Source organism: Phocoena phocoena, chromosome 2 (genome assembly GCF_963924675.1).
Source record: "Phocoena phocoena chromosome 2, mPhoPho1.1, whole genome shotgun sequence".
NCBI lineage: Eukaryota > Metazoa > Chordata > Mammalia > Artiodactyla > Phocoenidae > Phocoena > Phocoena phocoena.
The window spans coordinates 8088648-8107257 of NC_089220.1; the positions used below are offsets into that span (position 1 = coordinate 8088648).

At 39.3% G+C, this 18610-nt stretch overlaps 1 protein-coding gene and 1 non-coding gene across 2 annotated transcripts; both read right to left on the bottom strand.

Annotated features, from left to right (window-relative positions):
* Positions 1-249: 249 nt before the first annotated feature.
* GSKIP (GSK3B interacting protein) lies at positions 250-18554 on the bottom strand. The gene is made up of 3 exons (XM_065872157.1): positions 18521-18554; positions 4590-4848; positions 250-2148 (listed from the first exon to the last, which is right to left on the bottom strand). Exons 2-3 carry the CDS (start codon positions 4845-4847, stop codon positions 1987-1989), a joined length of 420 nt encoding a protein of 139 aa, XP_065728229.1. The 5' UTR covers position 4848; positions 18521-18554; the 3' UTR covers positions 250-1986.
* On the bottom strand, positions 17536-17662 carry LOC136119720 (small nucleolar RNA SNORA27). Its single transcript, XR_010655681.1, has one exon. It is a non-coding gene; the product is annotated as a small nucleolar RNA SNORA27 (small nucleolar RNA).
* Positions 18555-18610: the final 56 nt, after the last annotated feature.

Sequence of the window (18610 nt, forward strand, 5' to 3'; positions counted from 1 at the left end):
ATTTTCCTTTCTTGAATTACTGGTCTGGTCGAACATCCTTCAAGTGATTACCGGACATTTGTATATTTTTCTGAGTTGATCATATTATTTGCCCCTTATTCTCATTTTTTTCTTACTGACTTATAAGAGCTACTTATTTGGAGGTTCTTTCTTTTTCTTTTGGAAGTGAAATCAAGGGTTAATTTATCTGGTTAAATTCTTTTAAAAATCTAGGTAAAATGAAGGTTTTAATATCTAGTGGAGGTTTTGATATGTGTAGTTCTATTAATGTCTTCTCTCTCTGTTGCTCTTTCATAGTAATAAAAAGAGCAAATCACTTCACACCGAAATGGAACAATACAGAATTCAAAAATGGAAACGGAATCTCTCGGAATCAAACATTTATCACAAAATGAACGCTTTCAATTTTTAAACATACAATCACTTTTCTTCATACTTAACTCAAAATTAGCAAACAGAATTTTATTCAGACTTTACAAATATCCTTTACATTTAGCCTGAGATTAAGCATGAGAAAGTTCAACCTGAAGTTAGACTTCGCTACCCAAACACTTCAGCATCTGAAAATAAAGCCGAGGATGAATGTTCATTTATCAAACATAATTTAAGCATTCCAATAAACTCTGACAATGAATAGTGACCCAAACCAAACTTTAACTTGCTCTGGTCTACATGATCTTCAGAGCCTAAAAGTACCTATTATTTCATAATGATTTTAAAAAGTCTTCAAATGACAAATTATGAAGGTGTGTCCAGATGTGGAATTTTAGTTCAACATTTCTATAGTTGCTGCTTTAGACTAGTATTAAAAAAACAACTCCCCAATCCTTATTATTCAACATGTACTTGAAAACATGTAGCAGCATGGTATAGTTTATTTTTATAAATATTAGTACCTGTAATAAAATATAAAATACAGAGTCTCCGTTTTTCAAATATTAAGTCTCTGAATGCTTCATTCATCCTTTGGTTTCAAACCCATACGATGCACACTCATATGACATTGCAGATTTAGCATTCAGACAGAACGCTGTACATCTGTTGGGGAAGGAGGGGTGCTGTGGGAATACCAAAGCGCTACATCATAGAAAGGAAACGTTGAAGCAAAAATACTTTCTGAATATATACTGTACATTATGTAAACAAACATTCATAATAAGAATCAACACAGGCCAAAATATTGTTTTCTAGGAAATCAGTCTTTTTTCTTTTAAATCACACACGCTGAAGATGCTTTTTGTTAGGAAAAGAATGGAGCCTGTTCCTATATTTGCTTATGTGCTTAAGTATCTTGGAAACAAGTAGTTGTTGCACTCATTGGCTGACGGTTTGTCCTCTTACTTGGCCGGCTGGTGCAAACAGGAATACATTACTATTTCAGTACCTGTTCTTCACGTAATACTAGCTATGTAATATAGAATTAATTCATCTTTATCAGTCCATATTAATAATATAAATAGATTACATGAAGCAGTGAATTTCAAAATCTGTGCAGGGGAAACTAGTTGATAATTTGTTTCCAATAAGGCTGGTAGCAAAATAATTACTACAAAGTCAGTCCAAGCTAGTAGCAAACCCCTGATTTAGCAAGCTGAATCAAAGTTTGAAGTTAGTTTATTTCCTATATTACTGTGCAAATCTAGAATTTCCTATGTAAGAGAGAGTGCTGGCAGCATCAAAGTCCTGCAATAAGAGAATGAAATACTGATTAGGTTTTCAGAATGCCAGAGATACCATATGAAGAAATCTGAATGTCTTAATGACGGTGTCACAGCAATGGCCTCAGGATTTCCTTAATGAATCACAAACTAAGAAAGACAATTCATTAGTCAATAAAGTTCTCAATCAAAAGCCTAAATGTGAAGCAAAAAATCATAAAGACACAAAATCAAAGATGCATTTTCTACTATGACCACCTGGAAGAATTTCAAGCTTTAGGTCAACATTGTGTACCAGCAGCAGCCTCTCTAACAGGAAAAAACTTAGTCATGACTGTCCATCCCTTTTCAAAGCTTCCAGTCTTTGAAGGAGTGCATTTCCAAATGCTTCCCGGTAGGCAGGGCTAAGTGTATCCAACAAGGAGTAGACTGTTTCATGGTAGGGAGTCTGTAAATGATCATCCACCTGGTCGAAAGCATAACCTACCACCTACAAGAGAAATGCAGTAGTGAATAAATAATCAGATTTCATCTTGGTACAGAAAGCAAAAAAAAAACCCCTAGTTTTTACATGGGTCATTCTCCGACATTATGTGTTTCTCCATCAATAGTTAGAATACACATATTTTTAATACAACCTGTAATATTTAAGCAATTCATAACATACAGGAACACCACCAGCAAAATGCTCTCGTCATAATTTTTTTCTCAAAATTTAAAAGGTCTGTTTTTTTTTTTTTTTTTTTTTTATGCGTTACGCGGGCCTCTCACTGTCGTGGCCTCTTCCGCTGCGGAGCACAGGCTCCGGACGCGCAGGCTCAGCGGCCATGGCTCACGGGCGCAGCCGCTCCGCGGCATGTGGGATCTTCCCAGACCGGGGCACGAACCCGTGTCCCCTGCATCGGCAGGCGGACTCTCAACCACTGCGCCACCAGGGAAGCCCCTAAAAGGTCTGTTTTACCTTTTGATCCTAAAGGAATGTAAAATACAGAAAGAATTTAAAAAGCTATACAAAAATAGTATTTCATTTTCATGGTCTAAAACATCCTTCTATTTATTTTGGGGTTTTTTGGCTGCACCACACGGCATGTGGGATCTTAGTTCCCTGACCAGGGAATGAACCCGTGCCCCCTGCGTTGGAAGCACGGAGTCTTAACCACTGGACCGCCAGGGAAGTCCCCATGCTTCTATTTAATTCCACATATATTGAGGGTCTTTTTATAAAGGTACTATAATAAATAATTATACTTATTATTACTACAGTGTTATTAGTCCATATGGTTATAATTTATGTGATTTGGACTTTGTATAAAGAATTCTAAAATTTATTTGAAGTTTTAATTCTGCCTTATAATTAGTTATCTGAAATGCCACTTTCATTACTAACACATTACTTATCTGCTCAACTCTGTGAGATAAAAGGGAATGTTATTCTGTGTGCTTCTCTGTGTGTTTTTTCCCCTTAAACACAGCCAAAGCTTTTTTCTTCAACAGGATTATAAGGAGATGCAAGTTTATGCTAGAAACAGAAGCAGAGTTGTTATCGCACCACTTCGGGACCATGCTCTGTCCCAGCACTTTCTACAACATATTACAATTTTGTTTGCCCCTCTCTTACCCCCACTAGACTCTGGTCTACCTGGAGACAGGGATCATGTCTTATTTGCATGGTTTGATTTCTAATTCCTGACACAGGACAGTTACTCAGTAAATGTTAACTGAATCAGACTGAAAAAATAAATATTTGAGTACTTACATGTCAGGTTTTATAACTGATTCAGATCTTTCTGCAAACTTTATTCACATAACCATCCCCCAAATACTTTTCAGTTTTCTTTTCTTTTTAATCTCCAACTTACAGATAAAGAAGTAGGGACTCAGGTTGACTGACTCACCCAAGGTCACTCAAATTCACATGTAAGACTTCTGACTCTCATTAGAACGTTTCCTACCTCACCAGAATTAAACAGTGTCAGACAGAATTAATTTACCTGGGGTCATTTATCTCTACTTTCGATTTGCCTATTTCTATTTAACATCCACTTCTAAAGATTGCAAGTTTTTGGTACAAATTTAGGAAGGGGAGCACAAAGATTAGTTAATTCCGGGACTACTCCTAAAGCCAAGCCTCAGCTGTTGGGGAACTAAGGGTAGTGACGATGCTAGCCTTGCAATCGGCTTCAATGTAAGTGATCCTCTATCAAGGGATACACAGAACACACGATCACATACATCTTAGGTAAATTGAATCTAGTGAAATAAAGAGATGTTCATGTGCTTGTTTAATGTATCACGTGACATTTTTACTTGCTTAAACCCTGTGCTCTACTTTATGATACTGTGTATCTTTGGGAGAACTATCTATAGAAACAGAAAAGTCAGAGATTTTTGACCAAGACAGAAGGTTATTTATTTATTTTGGCTGTGCCGCACGTCCTGCGGGATCTTAATTCCCTGACCAGGGGTTGAACCTGGGCCCTTGGCAGTGAAAGTAAGGAGTTCTAACCACTGGACCTCCAGGGAATTCCCTCAAGTATGTTGTTTCAATAGAAGAGACATTTATAAGAGGTGGGAAAATATTCAACACAATGGCTGCAAAACTCATCCAATGCAGAGAATGCATAATTCTGGTAAACATATTTAGCTAGAGATAAGAAATAAGTTAATCTGGGGGGTGATGGTTACAACAAAATATTCTGCAAATCAAATCTGTTTTTTCTTTTTCAAAAAATCCAATTTTCCCATGTTGGCTGAAAGACTTTGTTATTAATAAAAATTCCTAGGGAAAAAAGCTTTCCTTAAAAAAACTTAGAAGCTACTGAGTGTCAAGTTCTCATCTAACACTCTTTCCCACTCCCTGACTCCCGGCCCTTTTGGATTAAGTGGTAAAGATGTAATTTTTTTTTCTTTCCTGAAGAGAAAATGACTTACCCTGAGCCCGGCTTCAGTGAGCTCCAGGCAGTATCTATTCCTTTCTCTCGTTTCCACATTGATATAGGCCACATCGTCTGCACAGCGCAGGGTTTTTGAGACAAACATGGTGTTAACAGCAAAGAGAACATCATTTACAACTGCTTCAGCTTCCAGTCTCATGTCTTTCATATCTGTTCCTTCAAAGCCATTAAGCTCTGCATCTTCTTCAAATCCTGACACACTGCTCAGCTCCATGGGATTACAGTCTGTTTCCATTCTGCAAAAATCTGGATATAAAACTGGCTTATAGAAAGACATTCCACATACTAATGTTTGATTAAAAGCAGTTATGCCTTACAGCTGCTACTTATTGGAAAACATTAATGAGTTAACAACTTTTAGGGAAAATATTGCCTAAAACCATTTTCAGTAGTTTTGCACAGCAAAATTACCTATAGATTAAAAAAACCCCCCAAAACAAAAAACTCTTGTTCTCCACTTCTCCTCAAAAGGTTAATCCCCATATTGGTACGAATTCAGAATATCAGTTTTTAGCTATTTCAAACAATGCCAATGTAAAACTCCTAGTACCTACTTCTTTCTAAATGTATTATTATTTTTCTAGGACAGATATTTAGAACTGGAATTGCTGCGTCAAAGTATATACTCATTTTAACTTTTAATAGATACTGCTGAGTCACCCTTCAAAAAAGGCTGTACTGATTGATATTCCACCAACAGGATATGAAGGACTGTGCTCTTTTTCACCACACCCTTTCCAACCGTTTTTAACATTGAGAGGCAAAGAATGATGTCTCATTGTTTGAATATGTATACCCTTGATTAAGCGACCTTTGGGTATTTATAGGATATTTTTAGTTCCAAGATCATACACCTATTAAAAAAAAACAAATAAAAATGAACTAAGTAGTCTGAAATCAAAGTTTAAGTCTTTACCTATAAGGTACACCTTCAATAGTTCCTTTTATGACTTCTCAGTTTGGGGTTTTGCCTAAGAAGCAATCTTCCCCATTCCACGATTACACTTTAAAATGCTCTAAATTATCTTTTGAATTCTCATTCTCTCTATATATATTTAACTCTTTGATCCGTCTGGAATTTATTCTGTGTAGCTTTATTTTCCAAGTGGATAGCCTATTGTCCCAACACCACTTACTGAATAACTCTTTTTACTATTTACTTGAACTGGCTCACATATTATACTCTGAAAAATACTATTTCTTGTGCTAACTTGACCCAGTATTACTGCCAGTCTGCTATGTAGTTCTTGCTTCTCTTCTGTGACTGGGGGAGCAGTTGAGTATTGTTAAAAATTCTAAATGTATGGATGAGAAAAGTTAATAAATGTGAGATTGCTTTGGAATGTAAAAACAGCTTTTCAGAATAAGATATACTTTCTTTTTACCTGTAGGCTTTAAAAGTAAATTAAGATTTCATTTCTCTGATGTGGATTAAGCACCCACTGTCCCAAATGTAGGATGACTGTTCAACTCGTTATGAACATTTATTCGTACTGTTTGTCTATTACCTTACAAATTCCATCCCTTTTTCTAAAGTTACCAACTTGTGCCCTATCTGTGTGATGTTCAAAATCCTTTAAATTAGTGGTCCTCAATTGTGGCCACAAACCCCATCTGAGAAACTGAATCAAAACCTCTGGGAGATTTTTCTGGGTATTTTTTCAGAGTTTCTGGGTGATTCCACTGTACAGCCAATGATCTGAATTATTAGCAAAAATCTTAAGGTGCTAGAGTTCCTATAGCTGCAAGTCATTTGCACATTATAAAAGTCAAAACTATTTGCTAACGGCAACTTATCATAAACTATGTAAAGCTCTTTCAAAAAACTACATAGAAAACTGGTACAAATAATATAATCCTCCAATCCTATTTCAACTAATGATATGCTTTAAGGGTCCTTTATCTTGTCTCCCACAGCACTTTATAGGATTAGTCACTCACTACTAACAATACAAGTTAATTATAAATTTATCAATTATTGCTGGAGGAATTTGTCAGGTAACTGAAATCTAATATTGACTTAGTATATATGAAAGTGAAAATATTTGATTTTCTAAAAATGTCTACCTTCTCTAGAAATAATCATTATATTCCTTAATATTACGCTTGGTTTTATGTAGAAGAAATGAGACCATTTTATTTTTTTACAAAGTCAGTTCTGAAGATTTTGAAATGTGACTGTCTACCATAAATCTCTTAACATCCTGAATGGCAAACATCTTTATTTTGCTCAAGTAATCAAGTACCTTAACTACAGATGACAGAAATAGTAACTGTTACATGAAAAAGATGTTTATATGAGAAAGCTTTTAAAGAAAGAGCTTAATTCATTGCAACTAGGACCATGGTGATATGATAAGCCAAAATCCAATACTAGAATATAAGAAATCCTCACAGGTCAGTAAAGCAGGTCATCAAACTGTGGGTAGTAGTTAGCACCAAGGGGCACAAAAAGAGAAAGACACCTTTCCTGAGACTGTGAACTTTCAGGAGATTTTTCTCCAAAATGCTTTTGAATGATGCATTAAATAGCAGACACATCCAGAACCTCTGATGATACATAAGAATTGACAGATTTTAGTACTGAAGCATTACACAAGTTAACATTTTAAGCTATCATTACTTTAAGGTGTTATTACAATTATCTTTTGTTGGTATGACAAGCTCTTGATTATTTATCAATACCCTTTCCCCTTCCTAACAGCACCCAGATTTTCCAAGAGGAATCTTAATACCTCCCCTTCCCGTATTTTTTTTTTCTAAGTTTTTGGCTGCACCCCACGGCATGTGAAATCTTAGTTCCCCAACCAGGGACTGAACCCACGCCTCCTGCATTGGAAGGAAGAGTCTTAACCACTGGACTGCCGGGGAAGTCCCCCCTTCCCCTATTGAGTAAAGTAACCAAGCAATTTGCGTGAGATGGACCCCAATCCCAACTGAAGACTGTCCTGAACTTATCAATACACTGAATTCTTCCTAGTCATTTTATTTTTAAAATTTATTTATTTATGTTTTGCTGCGTCAGGTTTTAGTTGCAGCACCCGTGGTCTTCATTGAGGCATGCGGGATCTTTTGTTGCAGCACGGGCTTCTCTCTAGTTGTGGCATGCGGGTCTTCTCTAGTTGTGGCGCACAGGCTCCAGGGCACATGGGCTCTGTAGTTGTGGTATACGGGGTCCAGAGTGCGTGCACTCTGTAGTTTACGGCACACAGGCTCTCTCATTGAGGCATGCGAGCTCAGTAGTTGTGGCGTGCGGGCTTAGTTGCCCCATGGCATGTGAGATCTCAGTTCCCTGACCAAGGATCAAACCCATGTCCCCAGCACTGGAAGGCGGATTCTTTACCGCTGGACCACCAGGAAAGTCCCTTTTCTAGTCACTTTAATGCAGAATAGTTTACAGCACACAGCCCTGGCTGTCCCTGGTAGCCATCCCAAGACGAGGGAAACTCAAGGATGATGCTGACAATGGGAAAACAGAGCCAAGAGATTCACAGAGGAATAAAGCCCGAGCCCTGACAGCTGCCCAACCTTTGCACTTTTCAGTTATTGCAGCCAATAAATTCGTTATTTTACAGGCAACTGAAAGCATACTGAATTAGGAGTTACCTAAAATAAAAAGCACTCGTCAAATCTCGCTCTTCAACAGCTTTACACAAGAGGTTTAAAAAAACGGAACCATGATATTTTTGTGTGTCATGTAGAAAGTGCTTAATAAAAGCTTTGTAGACTGAGTATCAACATGTGTATTAGTTTCCTATTGCTGCTTTAACAAATTACCACAAACTTAGTGGCTTAAAATAACATGAATTAATTTTCTTACAATTCTGGACGTGAGAAATCTAAAACCAAGGTGTTAGATGCCACACCCTGGGCCTTGTTTGTGCATTGTTCCCTCTGAAGAATCCACAACTCTCAAGTATTCTCTGCTTATCCATAACTTTTCATCTGTGCTCATTCAAGCCCCATTTTGACTGACCTGTTCCATGAGTCAAGCCCCATAGTAACTTAACAATTATGTCATAAATCATGGAATGCCCAGGGTGTGGCAGGAATTGTAAGGAAACTGGACTAGGTAGTCTACTACAAGGAAAATGCTAAGAGAATAACAGATAGGAATGGCCCAATGTGACAAGGTGCTAATACCTAGACAACAGAATTTGATTTTGGTACAACAGGCTGTTTTAAGCTCTTGAGAATGGGAAGAGCAATGTCTTTATATTTAAAGTAGGTTCCTTGTAGGCAGTATATAGTTTGGTCCTGCTTTTTCATCCAATCTGATAATCTCTACCTTTTAATTGGAGTGTTTAGACCATTTATGTTTAATATGATTACTATGATTATTGATATGATTACTATGATTGACATGGTTACTATCTCGCTGTTTGTTTTCTATTTGTCCCATCTGTACTTTATTCCCTTTTCCTTATTTTTCTGCCTACTTTTGGACTGACCACTTTTTAGGATTCTTTTTTACATCCTTTGGTGGTTTATTGACTCTTTGTTGAACGTTTTTGGTGGTTGCTTTAGAGTTTATAGTATACATCTTTAATTTATCACACCTTCAAGTGTTCTTATACCACTTCATGAACAATATAGGAACCTTACAAGAGTATATTATACACTTTGTGCTATTTTTGTCATACATTTTACTTCTACATATGTTAGAAACTTCATAATACATGTTATTTTTGTTTCATTATTATTGTTTTTAACAGTGTTTTTTTGTTTGTTTTCTGGCTACACGTCATGGCTTGTGGGATCTCAGTTCCCTGACCAGGGATTGAACCCAGGCCACAGCAGTGAAAGCCTGGAATTGTAACCACTAGGCCACCAGGGAATTCCCATTATTTTTGCTTTAAATAGCCAGTTACTTTTCAAAGAGACTTAGGTAGTAAGAAAAATGCATTTTATATTTAACCATACAGTTACTATTTCTGATGCTCCTCATTTCTTTGTGTTGATCTACATCTGCATCTATGATCTGTATAATTTTTCTTCTGCCTGATGATTTCCTTAAACATTTCCTGTAGTGTAGGTCTGCTGTTGATGAATTCTTTTCTATGTCTGAACAAGTCTTCCTATCACTTTCATTTTTTTTTTTTATAAACTTATTTTATTTATTTATTTTTGGCTGCACTGGGTCTTTGTTGCTGTGCACAGGCTTTCCCTAGCGGCGGCAAGCAGGGGCTACTCTTCATTGCAGTACACAGGCTTCTCATTGCAGTGGCTTCTCTTGTTGCAGAGCACAGGCTCTAGGTGCATGGGCTTCAGTAGTTGTAGCACGCAGGCTCAGAAGTTGTGGCTCGTGGGCTCTAGAGCGCAGGCTCAGCAGTTGTGGCACACGGGCTTAGCTGCTCCACGGCATGTGGGATCTTCCTGGACCAGGGCTCAAACCTGTGTCCCCTGCATTGGCAGGCAGATTCTTAACCACTGTGCCACCAGGGAAGCCTCACTTTCATTTTTAAAAGATATTTTTGCTGGGTATAGATAGAATCCTAGGCTGACTGTTTTTCTTTCAAGAAAAAAAAGTTTCCTTCAAGAAAAAAATCAAAGATGTTTCTCTACCGTCATCTTATTTGCACTGTTTCCCGTGAGAAATGTGATGTCATTGTTATCTTTGTTCCTCTTGGTGTAGTTTTTCTTCATGTTTCTTTTGCTTGGGGTTCATTCAGCCTCTTCCATCTGTGGGTTCATAGATTTTAATAAATTTGGAAAAATTTTGGCCATTATTTCTTCTAACATTTATTCGTCTCTCCTCTCACTGGAGTCCAATTTCATGAATATTAGTCCAAGTGAAGTTGTCCTACCCCTATGCTCATTTTTTCACTCTTTTCCTCTTTGTGTTTCACTTTGAATAGTTTCTATTGCTATTTAAAGTTCTTTTCTAATCTTTTCTTTGCTGTATCTAATCTCTTATACTTGGATTCTTCTTTCAAAAACATATTTTTCATGTCTCTACTTCATTTGCACAATCTTTTCTCTAATTATTTTAAACATATGGAATAATAATAATAAATGTTTTAATGTCACTGTTATTTCTGGGTTGGTTTCAATTGACAGATTTTTCTAATCGTTATGGGTTGCATACTGCTTCTTTGTATGCCTGATATTTTTTGATTGGATGCCTGACTGTGTGGATTTTACCTTGCATGGTGCTTGATATTTTTATATTCCTATAAATATCATTGAGTATTGCCCTGGGATGTAGTTATCTGGGAGAAGCTTGATCTTCTCAGGTCTTGCTTTTAGGCTTTTTAAGGCAGTATCAAAACTCGTTTAATCTCTGGTTAATTTTTTTCCCAACTACAGAGGCAAAACCTTTCTGAGCACTCTACCGGATGGCCTATGAATTATGAGATTTTTCATTCTGGGTGAGAAGAACTGGAACTATCACTGGTCCTGTCTGAGCTCTGAAAATTCCTCTAATTCTTTTGGGTACTCTCTTCCCCAGCCCTGGGGAGTTTCCTCACAACTATGTGTTGATCAGTATTCAGCTGCAGACTGGAGGGGGATCCTCCGTATTTATCCACGGCTCTAAGAAGCTCTCTACCTTCTAGTACTCTGTCCTAGCTGCCTTGGCCTTCCTGGAATCCTAGCTTCTTATCCACAATTCAGGTAGACTGCCAGTTCTATCTGGGTTTCTCCTCACAAGGCTATGCCTAGAAATTCTCTCCAGGCAATAATCTGGGGCAACAGTTTGCATCTTGTCTCTCAGGGATCACTGTCCTTCACTGCCTAATGTCCAACGTCTTAAAACCATTGTTTCATGTATTTTTGCCCACTGTTTTTGTTGTTTCAGGTGGAAGGGTAAATCTGGTCCCTGTTACTCTATCTTAGCCAGGAGTGGAAAGCTTATTAACCAGTTTTCAGCTAATTTTGGAATCTTATTTCATCAGTTTTTCTTTCATTGATTTTGGTCTCGCCTATATTATTTTGAATCAACTTCACCATCTTGTTGGTTCTTTCATTAATGAGTTAAATACATTTTTGACACATGCTTACTATATGTTTGTATAAAACTCACGTTTTTAAGTTAAAAAATTATATTTTGACACTACTTTCAGACTTTTAATCCTTCCAAATTCAGTTTGGACACATCTGTTTCAGGATTCTGTATCTGATCTCAAGGTAGAGTTAATCACTATATCCTCCTTCTTTAGAATTTGTTTTGATACTTCTGTACTTATCACACCTCACTGCAAATGAAGGTCTGTGGTGTCCATATCACCAGCACAGTGTCTGGCATAAAGCAGGTCTTCACTGAATACTTTCTGAGTGAATAAACCAAAGGAAAATTACTAATTTTCTGCTTCTCAAGCTGTAGTACTCAGCGCTGTGACGTGGGGCATACAAAGCTACAGGATAAACATGATAGACACTCCTGGAAAATACACATCACTGCTAGAGTAACAATATTATGAAGTATGATGCAAAATTACGTACAATTTTAAAGCAAATGGCAGCCTCAAGCCATGTCCTCTTTAGGTTATGTTTCCCCACCCCTAGGGTTTCCTTTGCCTCTGACTAAAATATATGAGTGAAAAATAAGTAAGAGAAGGACTGCTTTAACTCAAGGAATTAACTAAAAAAGCTGAAAATTCCAGGCACTGGGTCTGGGGGTATAAAGTTAATAGGCAGAGGTTGGAGCTGGTGGAAGAGTGGAATGTTAGTACTGGGTTGGACCTTCTCTAAGTCTTTATAGCTCTTCCCACTTCGGTTATAATAATGCTCTTTATTAAAAGTTAAGGTAATTATTGATAGCTCTTACTTCTGTTGGTATAATTTGGGGGCTATGTTAGTGTTTTTGGAGGATTCATGAAACTGGTTATCAAGATATTGATTACTAAGTCCTTCATTCTCTATTTCTTAATTTTTTATATTCTAATTTTCTATGGCAGAAAAATGTATTGTTTGTAATAAGACAAAAAACTTTAAAAAATGTGATGTATGAGAAAGTATGAGGTGTAGGAAGCAGACACATTTTTCTTCTTAGAGAAGCCAGACTACTTAGTGTTTTGTTTTTTGGCTGCGTTGGGTCTTCACTGTTGTGTGCGGGCTTTCTCTAGTTGTGGCGAGCGGGGGCTACTCTTTGTTGCGGTGCGTGGGCTTCTTGTTGCAGTGGCTTCTCTTGTTGTGGAGAATGGGCTCTAGGAGCACGGGCTTCAGTAGTTACGGTGCGTGGGCTCAGTAGTTGCGGTGCGTGGGCTCAGTAGTTGCAGCACGTGGGCTCTAGGGTGCAAGGGCTTCAGTAGTTGTGGCACGTGGGCTCAGCAATTGTGGCTCGTGGGCTCAACAGTGCAGGCTCAGTAGTTGTGTTGCAAGGGCTTAGTCGCTCCTCAGTATGTGGAATCCTCCCAGACTAGGGATCGAACCCGTGTTCCCTGCACTGGCAGGCAGATTCTTAACCACCAGGGAAGTCCTAAGACAGTTAAAGTAACTGGCAGCTTCAGTTTCAAATGAAATAAGAGCTTTGAATTTATCTGAATTTCAAACTACTGTTTTGAAAGTAAAGATGAATAAAGTTGATTAATTCGCAACATTTAGAATTCAGGCGAAGCTAAAGCTAGTTTAAACTTTATTTTCTGTAACACATAACATTTAGTGTTTTCAATAGCTCTGAGATACTTATTTTGAAATTAAAAATTTTAAATCAGAATCATTTGCAGCATTACAGACACATTTTTCTTCTTAGAGAAGCCAGACTACTTAGTGTTTTGTTTTTTGGCTGCGTTGGGTCTTCGCTGCTGTGTGCGGGCTTTCTCTAGTTGTGGCGAGCGGGGGCTACTTAATTCAAATAAAAAGGGCTTATCTTTCCATTTGTACACTGATTTATAAAATTACTCTGCACCCCACTTTCAACAAAGACACACACACACAACCTAGTAATAACAAATCAAGCCACCGAACTGCATTGCGCTTCAGCTGATTAAACAGGAAGGTGATGGTGAAGAAATAGATAATGTTCATTTGAGAAGTCTTTTTTTTTTTTTTTTTAAAGATTTAATTGGCTTTATTAGGCAGTTCATGAATCGGGCAGAATCCCATCTGGCAACTAGAGTGGTACTCCTGGAGAAGTCTTTTAAACTGTAAAAAATAGGCAAGAACACTACAACCCTGTAAACAACCTTTCTTTTGAAACCAGAAATAGTAAATGAGATTCTAAGACTAAAAAATTGAATGCTTAAGAACTAAAACCAAAAAAACTCCAGGAATTAGTTTTTTGTTTCTATATAACCCACTAGGTTATATAGAGGATTTGGTATTATATTTAATATAAGGTACATTCTAACCAACATAAATCAATATCTAAAGAGATATGAAATAGAAACCTCTTTGTTTTCCATTTAAACTCTAAATTGGCTCTCTACCAGACTCTGAGCAATATTCTGTTGCCAGCACCTTCAAAAATTGGAATACCTTATGGTTGCTTTTAGTTATTCTGGTAGATTGCATCACCTTGCAAAAAGTTTCCAAATGATTCCTTATAACATCATCCATAAATTATTTAGGAACCGCTCTTACTTCATCTGTTGGTATAATTTTTGGACTGTGTTAGTGGTCTGGGGAGAATTCATGAAACTAGTTATCAAGATATTGTTCACGGAATTCTTTATTCTCTACTTCTTAATTTAGTAGACTTTGTTTTGTTTCATCACAAATTTACAGCATTAAAGAGCTAGCGAAAGACTAGATTCGTCCTTGATGACAAAAGAACAGGAGTAGAAAGACATACACGACTGTCTGCATGTCTACAGCATGGCAAAAGAACAGAGCCAGAATGATTTCAAGAGCAGTATACAGATGTCAAATTTACATTTTGAAAGAAAGTTCGATTTTTCAGTTGCCATTACAACAGTCAGCTGAGGGTTAGAATGTAATATCTTAATGATGATTACAGCTGACCCTTGAACAACACAGGTTTGAACTGCACAGGTCCACTTATGCACAGATGTTTTTCAATAGTAAATACTACAGTATCACACTATCCACGTTGATTGAATTGGTGGATGTGAAACTGCGTATATACAGGGCTGACTACAAGTTACACGTGGATTTTCAGTTTTGGGGGGTTGGCATCCTTAACCCCAGCGTTGTTCAAGGGTCAACTGTACTTTTATTTATATCATACATCACAGTCTGGAAAATCCTCTCAACATGAATAAGAAGTGGCCATATGGTGTGATGGTTAAAGGGCTCTTTTGAACAGACTGATCGGGGCTAGAATCTCAGCTCTGCCACTTCCTCTGCGACTTGGGGCAAGATATCTTAATCCCTCTAGTCACACATTCCGCCGCCCTAAAATGAAGCCCACAAGAGCATCTACCTTAAAGGGATCCCAAGAGAACTAAATGAGTGAATATATGGAAAACGCTTAGCATGGTGCTGGACACGCAATAAGCTCAAGAAATATTATCTGTTAATTGTTAAAAATAGAGTATTTAAATATCTTTAAAGAAGAAAGAGTAAACTCTGACCTAAGCCCTTTGACTCCAAGTTCCGTGCTCTTTACAGTACGTGGAGTGGCTGCAGCTGCGGCCTTTCACGGCTCTGAGAAGCGTGAGACACAGGAACACTATTGTCTTATTCCTGTTACCTCAGGCACAAGTCTTAGAAGGACAAAAACATCTCAGCTTTTTTTTTCTTTCACGTTAACATGGATTTCTTTCATGGATGATTTTTTGACATGACCCATTCAGCCTCTGGTATATAGCCTCTAACCTGTCATTTCAAATCTTTTCTAGAATTTTTTGGAAGTTGACAATGTTTGGTTGGTAATTACCTTCATCGTCCTCCCTTAATTAATGTTAGCTGTTAACATTTTGTGATAGTACTTTGTCTTTGATAAAACACAAAACACTGTTAGGATGAGTCTGTACTCTATTTGAGCTAGAGGTATAATAATGACAGATCCCAAACCTTAACAATTTACGCTGAATTTCTCCTACAAAGCATAAAACGTACCCGGCAACACACTTAAGACTGTGAAGGGAGCATGTTTGTTTTTACAAAATCTTCTAATTTTTATTTCCCCTTTCTGATATGTGAAATTTCACACATTCTATGGACAGTCTGAATGTAATTCTGTATTCCAAAAGAAATCACTTACTTAACATTTCAACCTGAAAAGAAGTCAACTGTCCTCATTCATCAAAAGTCTGGTTCAAACCTCCCAAGGTCTAGTCTAACTCCCTGCCAGATTGGATCCCAGTTTCATAACACTTTGTTTACACTCCTTTTATGGTAAGCATTATAATTATTCATAAACATGACTTATTATCTTCCAAATATATCCAGAATCCAACTGCTTTTTCCCATCTTCACTTCTATCACTCTAGTCCAAGCCACTGTCATCTCTGCCTGTATTATTGCAATATCTTTCTAACTGGTCTTGCTTTTTCTCCTTTGGTCCTCTCACCTCTCCACAAAAGTCTATTCTCAACACAGCAGTTAGCATGATCCTGTAAACATTTTGGCCAGATTATGGCACTGCTTTCCTCAAACCCATTCACCGAATGAATAAAAAGGCAAAGTCCTTATAGTGGCCTACAAGGCCCTATGTGACCCCTCCCCACCACGAACCCCCAGCTTCTCCTCTTTCCTTCACTCCCTCTTGAGGTTCCTTGAACCCACTAAGCACGCTCTTGCCATGGGCCTTGCGTTCTGCTGTTCCCCCTGCCTAGAAAACTCTTGCAGGTATTCACTTGCCTTGCTCCCCAGCTTTCCCTAAGTCTCTGCTAAAATGTCACCTATTAAACAAGAGAGGCCTTCCTTTATCCCCTATATAAAAGTGGCAAGGGCTTCCCTGGTGGCGCAGTGGTTGAGAGTCCGCCTGCTGATGCAGGGGACATGGGTTTGTGCCCCGGTCCGAGAAGATCCCACATGCCGCGGAGCGGCCGGGCCCGTGAGCCATGGCCGCTGAGCCTGCGCGTCCGGAGCCTGTGCTCCGCAACGGGAGAGGCCGCAACAGTGAGAGGCCCGTGTACCGCAAAAAAAAAAAAAAAAAAAAAAGTGGCAAATCTCTCTGCTCTCCATTCCCTTTATATTACTTTATTTTTTTCTACAGCACTTATCACCACATGGCATATGACATGTTTGATTACTGTTTGTTTCCCCTCCCTTCAATAAAATGTAAGCACTCCATGAGGGCAGGGACTTAATCTGGTCACTGCTGTATCCCCAGTACCTAGAACAATCCCTGGCACATAGCAGGCAATCAGTAAATATTTACTGAATAAAGGAGTGACCCCTTCACTATAGAACATAAGCTCCTTGAATTCCTCTTTACCTTTTTCACATCACCAACTGTGGAGACTTTCATTCAAAGGACCCTTAACGAACATTTAAACATGCATGAAGAGCAAGGGAACTGAAGTTACCAAGAATGCTTGGGACAAGTCTACAAAGAATGAGGGGTAGCAACAATCCCAGCACCTACGTACAGTGGAAAGCACCCTGGTTCCAAAATGAAAAGGTGAAAAGGTGGAAAGGGGAACCAGAGCTTTCTCCATCTGCCAACACTTGTGGGCTGTGTTAGTATTTCTAAGGCACTGGTGAAAGTTATCAGCATACAAACAAAATCTTCTTAACCCGGTCGTCTTAATTCACTATTTTTTTTTCTTTCGACAGTTTCATTTATTAACTAACCATGAACCTTTTTACCCACAGACAGGATAAATCAACAGTGTTGGCAAATTTAAAATCATTTACTAAATCTTACTGAACGGGGCCTGGAGACAAACATCCCCACTTTTAAGCTCTCTACTAATGAGGTGACAGACTCAATTATTTGGTAGAAATACCAAATAATTTAAGCAAAACCGGACGGCTAATAAAATTTACAACTTTAATTAAACTTTCTACACTCCGAATACTAGAACTGCTTAGTGACAAACTCCACAAGACTTTCCAGTAAGCTTATTACAGTTTGTTTCGTCTGACAGGTTACAAGACAAACACCCAGTCTGCTTGAGTTTTAAAAGGGTATTTCCTTTGCTCCCCCGGAATAACCAAGAAAGACAGGAGTCCAACTGGTAAAGCGAAAGTCGGGTTTAATTCACTATTCTTGATTAAACTGGATGTATCGGGACTCCGCTGGTTCCCTACGTATATCGTTTAAGTTTCCTAACAATATTTGGAGATAAGATATTACTAATGTGCTCACAGTTGGCGAAGACTCCGAGAGGTCAGCGGCCGCTTCGAGGGGGCTCGGCTAATGAGCGCCAGGGGCGGGATTCTAACCCAGGACACTTGGCTTCCGGGCCACGGAACAGCGGCACGCAGGCCTTCTCGGGGGTGGACCAAGCTAAGAGCCGGCTCCGCCTCTGCAGGAGTTGCCTCCTAAAAGGCAGAAACACGGCTGCGCAGATTCCCAGAACCGCGTAAGTACTTTGCCCAGGTTTCCGCGGGGTCGGAAGGTTCTGGTATCGATCAGAGAGAGCAGTTCTGCCTAGAAAGCTCAAGTGTCTTGGTCGCTGGCGCAGCACACGCAGGATGAATAAAGCGCTTTGGAAACTGCGAGCCTCTAGACAGACAGCGAAGCTGAAGCTCCGGAAAACAATACCTGAATGAGGCGGGCGACGAATAACTTGCTGACTATGGGCACCAGTCAATACGGGGGGTGGGCGTGGGGGGGAGAGGGATGCTCGAGAGGGGCTGCAGCCCTCCCCGTAGAGCCGGCAGCATCCGAGCGCCCGTGTTCGGGGTCGGGGTCTAAGCTGCCTGGGACGGCCCAGGCCGGATCCGCCCCCAACCCCACCCCCTCTCAGCCCGGGCACCGGGCCGCTTCTGCCGTCGCCCCTCACGGCCCGGCCTGCAGAGCCACGTCCGGCTCAGAGGGCCCCCAGCTCGCCCTCGAACCCCCCTCGACCCCCGGCCGGCCTCCCGCCGCCAGCCCCGCGACTAGCTCACCTGCGCACGCCCCGCGTCCTCCTCTCATTCCCTCCCCAGGCCTCTGGAAGCGACCTGCGGCGCCACCCCATCTCCTCCCCGTCCTCGCCC

Bases quoted from the DNA above. Each gene is read 5' to 3' on its own strand.
- GSKIP (XM_065872157.1), bottom strand. From the start codon at position 4,847: ATGGAAACAGACTGTAATCCCATGGAGCTGAGCAGTGTGTCAGGATTT. The intron at 2,149-4,589 runs GTAAGTCATTTT...TTTCTCTTGTAG, and splicing joins TCACTGAAGCCGGGCTCAGG to GTGGTAGGTTATGCTTTCGA.